The sequence below is a fragment of the Microchirus variegatus genome (assembly GCF_963457635.1).
Source record: "Microchirus variegatus genome assembly, chromosome: 6".
In the NCBI taxonomy this organism is placed as follows: Eukaryota; Metazoa; Chordata; class Actinopteri; order Pleuronectiformes; family Soleidae; genus Microchirus; species Microchirus variegatus.
The window spans coordinates 16,588,704-16,606,616 of record NC_139807.1 but is presented as its reverse complement, the minus strand read 5'-3'; the positions used below and the strand labels follow the sequence as shown (position 1 = coordinate 16,606,616).

Genomic DNA, 17,913 nt, shown 5'->3' with positions numbered 1-17,913 from the left:
GCTAACCAGCTAGCCCCCACCACCCTCTGCAGCAGGAAGTGAGATTTAAGCATGTTAAAACTGGCTGTTTTTAAAGAGATATTTAACCCCTTTCAACCCCTCTAAAGTAACACTTGACCTAAAAAAAAAGAGGGACTTGTCCCTTTTGCATCATTATGTTGTTTCTTGCTTTCATTCATGGCTTTCAACCTTAAAGGTCATTGTGCAACTCCGCCCCATAAACAAAACGGTCTGAAGAACAAAATCAGAGGAAAGAGGAAAAGAACAGAATCTAACTCTGAAGTACGCATGGCCATCCTCCGTATATATTTGGATTTAAATCCCAGCTGAGTGGTTAAAGTGTTGACAGTTTGGTTTGCATGGGATATGTTCCCCTCCCCTCATTCAAGTGTCACTGATAAACAGGGAAGTAAACGCTTTGTGTCAGTTTCTTCTGTAAGTGACAGTGTATATGTGCTGCTTAGCTCAGTAAATGAGAGGACGGGGTTGAAGGCTCGAGGCTCCTCTTCCTCGCCAGAGTTTTGGTGTGCTGTGTTGACCTGGTGTCAGCCAGAGAGCAGCTCCCCTTCACTTCACCTTTCCTGTCACCAGTTGGCCATGACAGCTTTGACATCACTCACTAGGTTTTGAGCCAGGCAGATACCAAATATCTGATGAGGAAGGCACACAGGAAATTTGACAAAGTCACATTTACATGAAGTGAGGACAGAATGCAACACTGTGGGGGAAACATGAGCAGACTGCTGTATTGCAGGGGTTTGATTGATGTTGCCTCTTCTCACCACTAGATAGCAGTGATGACACAAAGTCAAAACTCATTCACATTTTTTTAGTTTGTTTCAAAATGCATGTTTTTCAAGGTTTTAAATGCGTTTTCCATCGTGTAAACATTAAAGTTACTTGAGGTCCTTACCTGTAAAAGTGCAATACCAACAAAGATTCCAGCTACAATGATCAGGTTGTCCTGAAGCCACTTCTCAAACTGTCCCACACAGCCCTTGGTATAGATATATTTCTGACGATCCAGCTCCTTTTTAAAAAACAAAACAAAAACACATATGAAGCAGCTCAAAATGAGTGAGTACTTTGTTGTTCTATTTTTTCCAGTTGCATTGAATTGTCCCTCTTGGAGAGAGGACACTGGCCTTTTGCACAATTTAAATAAACAATGTACTTCTGACCTGATCAACATATGACTAATGCAGAACAAAACACAGATACGGCTCATTGACTCCTTCTCCGAAGAGAAGGGCATAGGACGAGTGAGTTATAGTTGAGTCACCCTTAGATCACAATGTGTGTCAGTGTCTGGACATTGTGGAGAAAGTAAAGGCTATGTGTCCACTTTCTGTGTGGACACTGTCTGACTGAACAAACAGGGAGAAGCTGTTTCCTGTTACCGGACAGATGGTTGTTTGCTTTGTCAGATTCAGCTGGTGATGTACGCGGTCTATTCAGAGATAGAAAATAAAAAAGGTGTCATTTAGAGCTGAACACAAAGTGAAAAGTGGAATGAGAATGGGTGTGAACGAGACTTTACAATGGTCCCTTTGTTGCTCTTCGAGACAAGTCAACCAGGGAAACCCTTTGTTCTGTTGCAAAACCTGAAAGCTATCTTTTAACCAATGGGAGGTAAAGCCCCATGGCAGCCAATAAAAACACAGGAAAGAAACACTATGTTGTTGGTGGTGAACTTCCCCAGGAGCTATTTCAGCTGTGCGTTTTTTGTTGTGCTGCTGTCTTTACCATGTCTCCCACTCTTCCTGTGCCTTACCCTGCAGTTTATTTATATATATATATATATATATATATATATATATATATATATAAAAAAGCTGCACAGGAACTGTAAGTCCACCACTGATGGGCAAAATGTCAGCAGCCAGGGCAGTAGCAGGAGAGCACACTGAGAAAATGAATTCCTAACAACTCTGTGGCAGGTGCTTCACTGTATTCCAGTGTGCCTAGCAACAGCAATCTTTCAGACTGCAGTGCAGTGAGTTGTAACCACCACACCCACACACAGAGGAAAAGGGAACGGACTGGCATAACCCACTGAGTTGCCAATTACAGAGTGTAGTAAGGCTGCTCTCTGGGCTATAACTGGAGTCTAATTATCCCCGTTAGAAGAACAATCTGTTATTAAGGCAAGAAGCATGTAGAGGAGGCTGTGTGCTTCTTAACCCTTCACATTCCCCATGTCTGCTGTGTCAGCAAACTGGCTCTATGGAAGCATTTCATTTTTGTTATGCTTCTCACGTAATATATATGAATCTTTGTGTAGGATGACACATACATCAAAAGCTCAAATCCATATTTACAAAGAGTTAGAAATAATAGGGTTTGCATAGTCAGGAACCCTGAAGATAATACCTTTAAATATGTCAGAAAAACTGCAAACTACTCTGTATACATCAACATTAACAAGCAAACACATTTCCATATTCATGTCATCAACCAAAATCTCTACCGTCTAAGCGTTTCTCTCTTTCCCATGCACTCTCCATTGTATTTGGCAGAACAAATGAGGCCATTTCCACACACAAAATTGTTGGGGGATAACACAGTCAGCGTGCTTTGAGCAGGTGGGCCTTTATAGCCTTGAATGGCAACTCAATACCCTACAATACAGCATAATACAAGGACACACACACAAATATACAAACACACTAGCATCTCATGAACTCACACATCAACGTTCCTGGTTGGTTGGTAAACTTTGAACTTAGTGGTAAAATAAAAAACAATCTATGAGTAGTGGTTATGACGGGGCGCCTTCCTACGAATACTCATCAAGATTCACATCATGTGCCTCAATTCAGTTCTGAACTGATCTCGACCTCTCTGGGGCCCTGAGCTCAACTCTGCAAAGGGCCCCTCTGACCTAACCCATGTAAACCATTTGCCATTGAGCCAAACCTGACACCCAATGCTACCACTGAACCCCTCCTCTCTTTAAATTCAGTTTGTTCCATCTGTTCTGTTTAATGAGTACACATATTACAATGAGTTAACAAATGTATAATATTTCCTATGTTTTGACTGTAACATGGAAATGGAATTGTAGAAAACATTAAATATCAAAAGAGAAGAAAGTACCAGTAAATTGCAGATACCAACATCACTATGATAAACTGCATAAACCATTCACACTGGTTGCCTCCGATTCTCAGATTAGGTTACTATTTATACTGTTGCTTGGTTAATGGTTATTTGATGAGTGTTTACTGAGATGAGCGTCCATATTTATATTCACTATACCAAGTGTAAACCCATTAATCTATCATTAGTTTGAAGTCTTAATTGAATCTTGCAGCGGTTACTTTTATAGACTCTCTGCAGTGCTTCACACAGAGGTTGCAGCTGGAAAGCTCCATTTTATGTTTAGTGCGTTTCTTTTCCAAGCTGCAGCTTATAAACACCCTTGTCCTTTAACGTTTATCAAACCTAATAAATAGATGTGGCTCGTCAAAGGAGGGCCCTGGAGGTGGTTGGTAAGATAAAACACAATCTCATAGACACATGGCACAGATTGTTAGCGAGACAGGCAGGCAAGACAAAAATGCACATTCATGTCGCTCTTATTTATTGACATCTGAGTTGAAGAGACACAAATGTGTCAGATGACTGTCTTTTTATGACCAGACTAATAGTTCCTCTTCATCCTCTCAAAGTTGCAAACACTAACACCTGCTTTGGCACAAGCATGTAAGGCCACCTGGCTCTGACTCAGTGGTTTCACACTCTATGTGACACATGTGTAGGAGTCTGCACAGGGAGTTTTATTTTGTAAATACCCAAGAGGTTGTATGACTCTCCTGTGTCTGATTTTCTGCCCAGTTCCATCTGCTCTCAATTGTTTGATGAATCTACACAGAAATGTTATGAAGATATACCAAAAAAAAATCTACCTATAAATTGTATATAAATCAACAAAATTGACAAACAAATAGAAAAAAAGCAACACATTTAATACCTCGTAAAACTTTCAATTAAGATGTTCTCATTCTTTTGAAGGGCTTTAATTCTTACTAAACTGATTGATTGCCTTCTACTTTTTAAGACCCAACAAAAACCCTGGACAAGCAATCAAGTCCAATACAAATGAAGCTGATTGTCACTCCACTCTCACAACAGCACAGATCCCTTCAATCAAACAGCTGAACAGCACATCAATCAACTCCGCCTTGGGAATCATTCCACTCCGGAGCATTATGTCAGTTTAACAAGAGAGGCTGGCTTTGGTTGCTAATCATGCTCCAACAATGCCACTGACCAAATCTGAGACACAACATTTCAGACTTCAGAGAGCAACATCTCTAAAACAGAACAATAATAAGTGAGGAGAAAACAAATACAGGGTTCTATGGAACATGTCTGTTGATACTCACCAGTTGAAGCCGGACATCATAACCACACTGCGTGTTAATGACATCCTCCTGTAAAAAGGAAGAACAAAAAAATGTGAATTCCCCTGTCAGATTATCATATCAGCATCTCATCTACTGATCAGAGATATTGTAAATGTTTGACGACTATCATGGATGAGCAAAAGACGATATTATGACAATTAAAGCAAAAAAGGTGACTCCTTCATATGGAGTTCATAATTATTTGTTTATATATAACATTTATTTATTCTAGGAACAATAGAGTGTTTTACATACTTGATGCTAAAACACACTCCATACCTAAAGGATATATTGCAGTCGTTATTACTCGTGTGGTGCATTTATGTAAATCGACAAATATTACATACAAAGCCAATGCAAAGACACAAGTTGTGTCAAATTCTGCAGTACTGCATGAATTATGCAAATGATGTGATGAGAATAATGTAAAGACATAATTTGCATCATTTGCATTACTCTCGACATGATCTGACATGAACTGTGACATGATGTGATGTGTCATATCTGTGACAGCCAATCAGCAGTGAGACCGAGACCAAAAAGGGTTGAAATAAATGCTGCCCCGCCCCAACCCAATTTTCCACAAGACAGGTTGAATATCTGTTGTGTTACTAAAGTAATCGTGAAAATTCACCTACATTAATTACATCATGTGATATGATTATACACAACTGATCGTGTTTTTTTAATTAAAGTAACTCACCGCAGGGTCTTTGACACAACAGGAAAAGGGGACTCCACAGCGCTCCCTACTGGGGTTCAGCTCAGTACAGTTGAAGTAGATGTTGAGGTTCCAGTCATCAGGCCCGTGAGCGCCACAGCATGACCACTGAGAACAGCAATGATAGGAGATTAAACTGCCAGTTCTAACTCACAGACCTAACTCACAGACCTTGTTTATTTCCTCTGATCTGCTCTGGAAACCGTTCTGAAGAGTCTGGCTCATGTTAGCTTGGGCGTGTAGCAACTAGAGTCAGTTAGACTTGCATTGCATTTACAGTATATGACAGAGCCAAGCATTTTGACAAGGGAGTCAACTGTCTAACCTGCTTCATTCATATAATCGGATAATCATTTGAAGGAAATCAAATCACATTAAACCTGATATATATTGCACAGCTGCAGCAGCTGACTTGTCCTCGTGTCCACCCAAAACTGAGCAAATCAGTTCTGAACCATTTAAACAACTACATTTCTAAATTAGGGAGAGACATTTTACAGCAAAACACATGACATAGAAAGGGATGTGTCTGTTTTTCTTAACAATTAGTCACACACAACTCTCATTCAGTATGTATGCACTCACATATTCCTGGGCAAAGTCAATGAGATTCTGCAAGTCTATGTCATCACGGTAGGCCTTCACATTATTGTTGATGAAAAAGTTGAGCTGGTCTTTGATCCAGTCCTTAAAAACGAAGGCTAGGATCCCGGCAGTCAGTTCCATGAAGAAGATCAAACCCAGGAACACAGAAAACTGGGAAGTACATCACATACATGAGGAAAAATCACAAACACACACAGATACGCAGCCATCCACCCACCCAGAAAATCTGTTACTTCAATCAGGAAATTTCTGTTTAAGAAGGATGAGAAAAAAATTATATTGAGCATTTGTTGTAAAAGAATTAAAAAGAAAAACAGCTCTCATGTGTGATGACCCTGTGTAACTGTGGCTACAAGATCTGTCCTTACAGCCAGAGTGAAAGCATGGCAACATAAACCGCAGTCCCAGAGGTACCGTTATATCATCCCTTTACAGTAAATGTAGGGGGAGACGGGGCTAATGATAAATGCACAAAGCCACATTAGCTGCTCACTCTGACGCCTGACTTACTGCTACTAATGGACATAGGCCTGAGTTAATAGCTACTCAAAATCACAGCCAGCAGCACTGGCTGCTTTGTCTCCGTCAGTCACATGTTGGTCAACATAAACCATAAAAATGGTGTTGTCATAGCTCAAGAATAAGTGCAGAAAAACATTACTAAAGTGAAACTGGCACTTATGTTGAACAATATTTTGGTGGTCTGTATGGAAACGATTTTTCTGACTATTTAATTCTGCTAGAAAAGGAATTATCTTGGGGATGTTGCATCACATCAACAGCATTTGGCTTGGGTGAGTCAAAGTGACACCTGCTACACTGACAGCTTCAGCTCTGGTGTGAAATGCAGATCTAAGGGGTGTGAAGTGGTTAATATAGTATCTGTGCTCAGAAAATGTGGTGCTGACTTACAAATTTAAGCAGGAAGGTGTTCTCTCTGAGTGCTCCAATACAGCCAGCAAAGCCCAGGATGAACATGGTGCCTCCCACAACGATGAAGAGCCACACAGGATCGAAACCCCCTAGATCTGTGATGGACGACAAATTTGCCAGCACGCCCTGAGGGAAAAACAGAAAGACAAAAGACAGTGGTTCAAATTGTGACGATAATATTTCCAAAATGAGTCCCTGGCATCTCTTTTAAAAGGTCTCACTGAAAATGTTCACCCGTCCATAACAGACAAAGAAAAAAAATCACAGTGATGAAGCAGCCAAAAGGGCAACTAGAGTTGCAGTGTTCAGAGATGCAGAAAAAATCTATTAAAATGTAGTAATCTTATCTGATTAGAATGATATCGATCAAATATGTTTTCTATATAAAAAAAAAACAAAAAAAACAGGGAATTTTTCATTAGTTTATCTACACAATTTCACTTTCTGGCAGATCAATGTCTAAAATACAAAACAACCTACTTTATCTGAGACAAATGTTCACAACGGACATCTGTCCTTCCTCTTTGTCCCCACAGCCCCAAGGCCATAGTGTGTACAACATGCTTTCCTGTCATTCTGGCCTCCATCATGCCTTACACTGACATGGAAATGTTTTATCTCAAATGACAGCCCATTTCCCAAATATGCATTACACACTGAAGTTGACTGGAAAATGGGCTTTAATTTATTTCTGTAAAGGCTACACAACAACTTTAAAAGAAATTTAAATAGATTAAAAATCATAGACAGGAAATTACCACAAAATGTCACTTTTTATTATTCATGGGTATAAAAGCTTGTTCAAAATGTAACAGGTGCTCCAAGTCTCTGACCATATTTCTCTCTCTATGTCAACCAACCAGAGTTATTGTCTGTAAATATGGGCACCTGCTCTCAGGTCTGACATCTTCTATGCTTTCAAAAGCAAGTAAAGCTCAAGAAGCCAAAATCTCACAAGCTCTCTTAAGCTTCTCTGCAACAAACTAGGATAATAGTGCATTCCTGTGTTTTTATGACACTTGTGCAACAAAACTGCCTCCATTTGAATTTATGGATAAGACCCCGAAACAATAATGTGGTCTGGGTGCACACAGCAGGCTCACCGAGGCCCAAAGTCACCATTAGAACTTTCGAGTAGCCGCTATTCATCATTTGGCAAAATCCTTTTAAATTATTCACCCTGTTCCACAAAAGGTACTCAGGGGCTGGCTTATTTGGAGAGTTGCTCGCCAGATGTTACAAATGAGTACATAGTTCCACAGCATCAATGGAAAACAATTCTAACCAATAAATTAACAAATTGACTGTAAACACAGATGAAAGAAATTTTGAATGTGCACAGTGCACATGAGAATGATCGCTGCATTTTACACTTGTGGTCTATCCTGTGGAAAATAAACAATAACCTGTTTCCATACAAATTTTAAGGCCCAGTTCATTTACGCTGGAATAGTTACTGTTCTCATTTCAACAGATGAGCCGCAGCAAAGTAGTTCATTTTCTAAAAAAGACTATTATCAGCTAATGTGTATTTAACTGTTACAGGAATGGTGCTTCTATTTTTGCAGCACAGTTATCATGCTATACAACCTAATTTTGGTCAGAAAGGGGAAGAATGTGAGCTATGCTGTTGAGGCAATCATGCTGGAGTACCAGTGTGTGTTAGTGTAAGTGCATGTGTTTGTACTTACCTTCTCCGCCCATGCCCACAATCCTATGGCCAAGAATGTTGCTCCTAGTAACTGTAAAGCAAAGCACAGAGAAGAGGATCTTCAGTCAGATCAAAAGCATATTTAAGTGCCAAGTTTTAAACACAAGATGATGTTCAACTGATTTGGTTTAAGCAACAACATCACTCAGTGAAATTACCACTCAGAAGTTTAACATTCAGAAACTTTTGCCAGGCCTACATAGATGATGTTCACTTGATTTTAATCAACTCAAAATGTCATCAATCTCTGATGTTTGTATGGTTTGTTAAACTCTGATTGATCTATAGTAATCCATGACATTAAATTCTCCCCAAATACAGCTTTGTCAAAAAAAAGGCCACAGCAAAGAAGGTCTATCATTGATATACAATACCCTCTAAGCACTCTACAACTGACAGATAATAGTGTTCATGTTGAACTCTAATCACTTATAGGAAGAGGATAACTGAGAAAACTGCCTTTAAACAAAAGGGAATTCTCTGAGGATATATTTGTCGATTAGCTTGCAGTGGACAGATTGAATCATTATATTTGCAGCAGGTGATAGCAGGTTAAAGTCATCGCACTGTGCTGTCTTAGAGATAGGAGAATCTGATAACCTGAAAGCTAAGGTAAATCCCTCCTGTATTCTCCCATCAAGGAACGAAGAAAGAAAGGGAATTAGGGCTCAGTTTAAAATAAAGCAAGTTGAAGAACTTCAGAAACTAAAGTGTGATTGCCTCAGATGGCCACAGCACTGAACCCCTGTGTGGAAATTAAATTTCACAAATTAAACCTACCTAAATTAAACAAATTTGTTGTTTCAATCGCGTTACAGCCGTGGCACGTCAACGGCGCGGTTTTGCACAGCGGTGCCTTAGGAGCCAGCGGTATTCGCGGAAGATCACGAGACAATCCTGAACGGACGCGAGATTCCGCGATAGATTGTGCATATCAAGGAAACAACAACAACAGCAACAACAGCAACAACAACAACACATCTTCTTTCATTCCCAGACGTGGAGGAACTGTAGATCTGGTGTCATAAATGATTTTATGTTTCTCCACTTCAACAATCAGTCTCTCGTCGTACATTATGACTTTCTGAGACGCTCTGATTAATTGACTGCACCGGTCACGGCGTAATGTTGATGAGAAGCTGTGATAAGCTATATGACCTGCGTATTGTGTTTTATTTTGAAAGGGGGGCGGAAGTGTTTTACTTTGAGTCTGTGTCAGACCGTCTGGTGCGATCTGCTCTGTTGTACTTGGCGGGACTCAGCAGCGGCAACGGCAAAACTAGAACTGCTACCTATCGATAGCACTGCAGCGCGGTGAGCCACTTCAAGGACATTGCTGAGACGCGCCGCAGCATTCCATGGTTGGAATGGAAGTGATCGGCAACGCCAACTGCGCCGCTGACGTGACGCGGCTGTAACACGTCCAGTGGAAATCCGCCTTAATAAGACACACCATTAAAATCAGGCACTTTTCTTTATGTAAAGACTGAGAGGTGGATACAGACATATAAGTGAGTCTTTAAGTTTATATAAGGCAGTGTGTCATTAAAAGAAAAAAAATCTTAGCTGAGGCACATTACAATGGAAATTACAAACTGGGTTAAAGTATACTGCTGGGGAGCTGATTAAACCGAGAGAAGCCAGTGAAGTGATGACAATAAATCAATACATACTTAATAACACCAACAGTGTAACCCAAAAAATAAGAACAGCAGCAACTAGGAGGGAATGCAGCCGAGTTTACTTTGCAGTTATAAGTGACTGTGAAGAATGTGGTGGCTTGAGTTTGAAAGTGAAACACAGGAAGAGTCAAGCAAGCAGCTAGAGATCAGCCAAAAGCGATTAAACTGACAGAGTGGGACTATTAATCCACTAAAAATAATCCACACAGATTACTAAAACCAAAAATACCCAACATGACAAAGACAACAGCTTTGAGGTAACAGGTAAATCAAATGTTGTGAGGACACAGTTAGATCTCCAAATTCAAAATTAGTTCATCTAATAGAACATCTGGGTCAAATTGAAGAAATTAATTTTGAACTGTATCAATATCAAACAAATAATAGCAGTTTTGGTGAACCAAAATTGATTTTTTACATTTTGGGATTTTAAAGAGAAAAACCTAATCTGCATGCTAACCATTGAGGCATGGTATTTTTGCTACTTCTCACCGACTATACTGCCATGCTCTCCAACATGTAGGCTTGGTAAATCAAACTCGAGTCTCTCATTTATGCATAGTGTCACTAAATAAAGCAGAACAAATGTGCATTTATAATAGGGTGTGAAGTGACTTGCCGAAGGTACGGGAACTTTCTAAGAAAACAGCCCACAGAGGGAATGTGCTTGGAACCACCTGAGGGCCAACCTGAACCTGCACTTACAGTTTAAACTTTCCTAAGGGTGCCACTAGGAAGCTGCTCACACAGAGTATATTTTAACATTTTAATCACTCAGCATAATGGCTGATGTTATCCCTGTCTCACACACCATGCTCTGTACTCCACAAGAAATGTGTCAGTTGATGGAAAAGAAATGCACAAAGTATTTTCATTAACTATATCCATCAACCACACAGGCATTTCAAAAGGTGTTTCGTAACGTTTTGAGGGAAAGCAGGCATTTATAAGTGTATACAGAGCTCCATACTGATGTCTCGTTCTTTTCCTTTGCTATTTCACATTCATTCCATGAGAAGATAATTTATATAGTTAATATCACTACATTGTAGTGTCTTCTTTCTTTAGCACTTCATGTCAGTCTCGTGTGAATTGTTGGCACCATAATTAAATAAACATTTTTTCTGATTAATTGCTCTCATCACCACCATGGTCTGATGATTAGGTACAGACACTTCCCATCTCTCCTGCTTATTCTCTACTGTGGATTTCACTAACTTACTAAAAAAATGAGCACAAAAGCACACCACCAAGGCCACTGTTTACAACAGTGTCAATATGACACATTTCAACCAAACTACATTTTTAGCAGAATTATAAACAAAAATGTAAAAAAAATCCCAAATCTAGTCAGGTTTACAATAACATCCTATAAAATATCTCCATATCACCACCAAAAATCTAATAATCTCTTCTTTGGGCCATAACCTACATACCAAGGAGATTTCATCAAACTCCATCCTTTCATTTTTCAGTTAAGCTGCTCACAGACCAACAGACAAACATGGCCTCTTGTTGAAGGTAATAAAGCAGAGAAAGAAAATTGCCTCTTCTTCTAAAATAAAACACCAGCCATGTGGTAGGAGGAGAACCTTTTTTATATGACCAATTTTGTTATTATTTCCAAACAACAGTACTTCAAAGCATGTCAAGTTCCATTGTTGCAGTTTAGGGTGACCTAAACTGAGACAGCTACAGAGGTATCAATGCCTAGACTATCATTTGAAACTACCATGTAATTTTCAGTCAGTGAACATTCCCAAAAACCAAAAAACACAACCACACACAGGTTAGCCCTACCCACCTAATAGCGCTAACAATTGAGCCTTTTCAGAGAGAACATAGTGAACAAAACCAAAACATTCCATCCATCCATTATCTACCACTATCCTACACCAGAGGGTCGTGGGGGATGCTGTGCCTATCTCAGCTGACATAGGGCGATAGGCGGGGTACACCCTGGACAGTTCGCCAGTCTAGGGACAAACAACCATTCACTCACACTCTCACACCTACAGTCAATTTAGAGTGACCAATTCACCTAATCCCCAAATCTGCATGTTTTTGGACTGTGGGAGGAAGCTGGTGAACTTGGGAGAAAAAAACATGCAAACTCCATGCAGAAAGGCCCTTGTTCCAACCAGGGCTCAACCCGGGTCTTCTTGCTGCAAAGGCAAGAGTGCTAACCACTACGCCAACCATGTGGCCCAAAACAGTCAATTAAATTTTAAAAGATACAACTGCTATTACCCCGGTGAAACACAGTGCAGAAAATATGCAAGGAGCTCACAAACCCAAACCGTGAGCAAAAATCTTTACTCTGTTGGTCTCTTATCTGAAGTCCAAATTAATCATACTCTCACTTTACATAGTCTGGAGATGGTGGAAGGTTAGACTGATCCTCGTCCCGTAATCCTTAAGTTTGTTACCCGTTTGTTAAACCACTTCGTCACATTTAGTAAAAGCAAGAGCAGAAATGTAAATACTGACTGCAGTTCACTTAATGGCCACTGGTGTCAAAAATAAGAAGGCTTTTCTAAATGCTACATATACAGAAGAGCCTTCAAGCTAAATAAGATGAATCAAGTTTAACTAATTTATTTTATTTTCCAGAAACTGGATCAACCACAATTTTGAAGTACAATTAATTGAAGTTGTTAAGACTCTGTTACTGTTAAAGTGGAACATGTAAACATAAAAGATAATATTGTAAAGTAGTGTCAGCATGTTTGCCATATCTGCACAGTTTCTGTTTCGGGACAATGTGGTTAGGATTGAACTGAATTGATTGAATGAGTACATTGAAACTGGACTGAACTTTGTATAGGACTTAAGTTGTTTTTCCTAGCAGGTACTGTGAGCAGGCAATGTGAAATTTAAGGTCAACTGATGCAATGAAACACATACACTACACTACAAACCATTGTTTTACTCTACTGCTGTGAGAAACATTAAATGTCCAAATAATCTGCTTTCATGAAAAAAAGTGAAGCTGTAACATGAAAAGATCATCTCTGTACATCCACAGATAACATCTTAACAACTTGACAATAAAACCAAGAACTGTTTAGTACTGATACCTTTTTACTCGTGTGATGAAAATATGTTTTAAAAGATTCTTGGGTTTCTTTAAATCTCACCTGCTCTAGTAAGATTTGCTTCCCAGTCCTCTGTGTATTATTATCCGACAATTTAATCCCAGGGCTTTTATCACTGTACTACTGTTGATCACTAAGCAAATAAAGTCTGAACTTGGATGCATCTTATCTACCTTGTTATTCAAATGGGGCTGCTGCTCAGGTGACTTCTCTGTCAAGTACTGCTGTCAAATGAGTATATCCCAGTCCAGAGTAAGAGCTTTCTCTGCACATTGACAGAGAGATTATTAACACTTGAGAAGATGGCTCTCTTAGCCATCTGATCCCATTAACCTTGACTAAGTCGCAGATCAACCAAGCTTCACAATGCCTAAAAACACACACAGTATAGACTTTCTCAAGTGCAACTGCCTTTTGTACTAAAAAGCTGAATATTCCGACAGGCATTCCACTTGATACGATTACAGTTGCACTGCCAACAAGGCTAACAAAATTTGAAGTTTACCTGACTCAAAAGTAAATTAAAACTTAATAACACCACAATCTTGGTATTCATACTACTCTGCACTGCTGCAAAATCAGCGTACCCATTTGGCTGATTAACTGCAGCAATGAGACAAGAGTTTGGGATTGGTTTCAGGTTCAAAATATATTTGACTGAAATGAACTAATGGAGACGAAATCATATCTTGGTCAATGCCATCATCTTTTAGCCAGAGACATTGTGCAGTGTAGACCCAGCTGAGACAGACTTCAGTTGACACACTTAACACTATCAGAGCAGAAATCACAACAACTCGAAAAAGAAAATCCCCTGAGTGGACTTTACTTCCAGGTTTACACTTGATTTTATCTGTGATAGCAAATACAACTGACCATAAATACATATATAAAACACATATTAAACTTTAGAAAAAAGGATTACAAATTGTCAGGGGTCTTGCCATGTACCCGGTGAGCATGGAGATAACAGTGATATGAACACTGCATATCAAATTACACAGCAGTGTCTTGCATAACGTCATGCAGATACAGGTCAGGAGCTAATGTGAAGACACTGATAAACACATGATTGTTGGTGCCACAAAAGCTCGTCTGATATAAAGTGCTGATCATCTGGTATATCCTGGGGGTGAAGTGGTGTGAAAACTAAAGACAGACATCCACTGAGCACTGTTCTGCAGACAGAATAGCCTTGATGATGAGAGAGGTCAGTGGGAAATGGTCCCACCGGTTGGAGCTGACAGAAAGGCTATGATGACCGCTCTTTAAACTGTGGTGTGTGGCAAAGCATCTAAGCTGAAACAACACCTCAAACCTTTTGGTAGATCGACCACAGCTTCATCAAGACTGTGACTTTATCAATATATTATATTTGATTTATATATGAATATCTACAGCCTTGCTGTACTCTGCGTCTGAATAATCCAACATGACACATCCAAATGCGTCTTCAAATATCTGCATTTACACCTCTGCTTTCCCCTGTGATGTGATCCCCAAACACGCATTTTGTTGCCAAATGCGAACAGACATTTAGCGCTGTAGCTGGCTAATAACACAAAAGCTGTATCCAACCAAGTCAGTGCCGTGGTTACAGCTTAACAAGCTCTTAATTACAGCACGCAGAGCTTCCAAACATTTCAGCAGCTCAGGCAGAAAATGTGATTAATTAAGTTGATGTGAGGAATGTGTCTATTCTAGGGACAAGAGAATGTATGTTGTTCCTGGGTGAAAATGCCTGGCAGTAAACAGTGTAACCGGTTGCTCCAAGAATTCTCATAGAGAAGAAGCACTACCGTTTATTGCTCCATTCCGTTCACAATATTTAGGGTCTTACAAGCATTCCGTCTCAATTTAGGCAGCATTTTCGAGCCTGACAAGATCAGGATGAGAAAGACAAATGGGTTGATTTGTGGAGAATAAACCCAATCTCTCTCTATTTCAGCAATGCACTGGCTTGTCTGTCATATCCAGTTTCACAGCATACAGACAAGAGAACATCTTCTCGTGATTATTAACGGAAACATCCAGCGAGCTGGAACTTGTTTCACAGAGAGCTCAGACACAAGACAGTTAGCTTACCCTGAGAGTCCAACAATTTGAAGGAGAAAAAAAGGAAAACAACTGCTATGAGTCAGAGCTAACACTACAGCCCTATGACTCAACATTTCCTGGGTTTTTTGCTTAATCCAGTTTAATTATAGGGTGCTTCCCATTTGCGGGGCAAATTGTAAAATGTATCTTCACATGTTACACTGACTTGTAGCATGTTTTGCAGTTCATACAACCTCACTTGACACAGAGGGGGAATAATATGAGAAACGGGAAGTGGTGATGAAAACAGGGCGAAAAAGGAAGATCACCAGTTGCACGAGGATACCATGGGCCTAATAAGTTTGAGAGCACAAGAATACAAGGGGATAAACACAGAGTCACACCCAGAGCCCCCCAAATCTTTGTTCTCACCATCGTCTTTGTGCGTTAGTGGGTGTGTGAGTTAAGAGAAACAATGGTGTCCCACCGAGTGTGAGCACTATAATGGTGGAGGGAGTGAAAAGGGTCCTTGGAAAGTAGAGGGCCGGGTGGTATTCAGGCCTGTGTGGCTTTTTCCTTCAAACAGTGTGTGGGTAGAGCCTCCAGGCAATACAGACACGCCATTCCTTCACCCACAAACATTGTACTACACCAGTTGCACAGAGGCAGTGCAGATGGGTGATTAGGGAGGGGTGAGAGATACGAAACAGAGGAACTTTTCAGACTGAGGGGGATAAATATGGTGGAGGCATTGTAAAGGAGATGTGGGCTCACTTGCCACTGGCCTCACAATGTAGATTAGCCTCATGCCATTTCTCAAGCTCAGACACAATAGTACGACTGCCCACTGCCAGGTCAATGCAACGAGACAAAACCAACATCAGACAGGCTTCAGTCTGTGGTTGCTTATGGTCTGACAAATCAAATCAAATCCAATAACAGAGGTTTCTCTACAAAATATAATTTTACATACTTCAACACAGACAAGCACTTTTATTGGACAGAACTTCCCTGATTTTAATTGACTTAAATTCTCTACTTCTGCCTTCACACACTTAAATTGATATGATGAACCAACTTCTTTAACCAGTTCCTCTTAAAACTGATCAAATTATATAAATTGCTGAATTTTATGACCTGGTTGTTTTTGCTTCTCTATATTGGGAAGCAATTTATGAAATTATTTTTTAATTGCTCTATAAATTAAGTAATAATAATAACAACAAATGGAACTATTATCATCATATAGTAATATATAGGTGTGGTTGTGACTGAGATTTATTTACCACGACTTAATAAAGGGAAACGTTTCAGCTACCAACAAAGAGAAAAGGCTTGATATGCTAAAACTAACAGTATTATTGTTTTAAAGTGTATCAGAAGTATTGTGACATAGTGCTCATTTATAACGTGTTAAACTTGTTTAACTCTTTCCTTCTGAAAGCCAGGTTTTACGCAAGTTTTCACATATTATTTCATTGCTCAAATCATCAAAAGACACATATGGAGTGAAAATAACTCCGACAATACACTGAACAGATAAACATGAGTTAACCTGGTTAACTCAACTTAATAACAACGGCCAGACATTATTACATTATTTTTAGTTTAATTCGCCAACTCCACCAGGGTTTCCCATGTTACTTTACATTAAGCAAATTAGTTTTATTATTGTGTTAGAAAGAATGTGAACAGTTTTAAAGACAGCGTTTACTTACCCAGAATAGAATGTTGAATCCAAATAAGAAGTATTTTACACAGCAGCTGACTTCTGCCCCTTTTATATGATGGTGTTTTCTGCTCATTCTTTCAAGGATAGTGGTGGCTAACGCATAAGCTAACTTCCTAACTGCTACGATACTTAAAATGTTTACTCAAAGCTGCAGTTCTTGAACAACTGAAGCTGGCGTTAGCTGACTCCATTAGCTATCAAACAAGGCATAGTTTACTCGACACGGAGTAAACCAAACACATTTGGCGAACTGTCTTTTCCTCGCTATGCCAATTAGCATGTGCTAGGCCAGCTAGCCCACAACTTCTTTGGTTAGCATTAGCAGCTAACAACAACAAATCCAGGGACATTCATCTGCAGTCCAGTCTACAATTAAGATGTCTGGCGCTAAAGTGGTCGCGTACAGCGGCAGACAGAGGTGACGAGACCGAGGGGCTTTCAGCTGTCAGTCTTCTCCATTATAAGTGCTTCTGTTCGTCGCTTGAAATGTTCATCCTTGTTGTTTTGTGCTGTAAAACAACAAGCCACTGCTGTCAAACCCTGAACGAGGAAACCACTGCGCTGATTTTCGCCCTTTTCACCTCAAGAGCGGCACCTTGTGTCTAAGTGAGGCTCTTCACGTCCTTGCGTCGACAACATCACAACATTACATGATCTTATGTACAGTCCTTATTGAGCACAGAGGATGTAAGTGCTTGTATGTAGGATAACACATGCATAACAGGTGCAACAGGAACTCAAGAACCTCAATAAATACATTTGCAGATTGTGGTTCATTGTTTCAAGATATTAAATGACTCTTGCATAAAATTAATTTGGGAATCAATTTTATTCAACATACCTTGGTAAAAAGCTGGTTTACCTATTTAGACTTCAAGCATTTCTCTTGGAAATAGCTGGTTTGACATTTCAAAATAATAATTGGTGTAAAGCAGTGATGATATTTATATATATATATATATATATTTGTCGTCTTAAAAA

At 39.6% G+C, this 17,913-nt stretch overlaps 1 protein-coding gene across 1 annotated transcript; it reads right to left on the bottom strand.

Annotated features, from left to right (window-relative positions):
• Nucleotides 1-282: 282 nt before the first annotated feature.
• tspan17 (tetraspanin 17) lies at nucleotides 283-17,053 on the bottom strand. Its single transcript, XM_083890696.1, has 8 exons — nucleotides 16,919-17,053; nucleotides 8,364-8,414; nucleotides 6,652-6,798; nucleotides 5,719-5,889; nucleotides 5,116-5,241; nucleotides 4,392-4,439; nucleotides 914-1,030; nucleotides 283-650 (listed from the first exon to the last, which is right to left on the bottom strand). Exons 1-8 carry the CDS (start codon nucleotides 17,003-17,005, stop codon nucleotides 585-587), a joined length of 813 nt encoding a protein of 270 aa, XP_083746822.1. The 5' UTR covers nucleotides 17,006-17,053; the 3' UTR covers nucleotides 283-584.
• Between the last annotated feature and the right edge of the window lie 860 nt (nucleotides 17,054-17,913).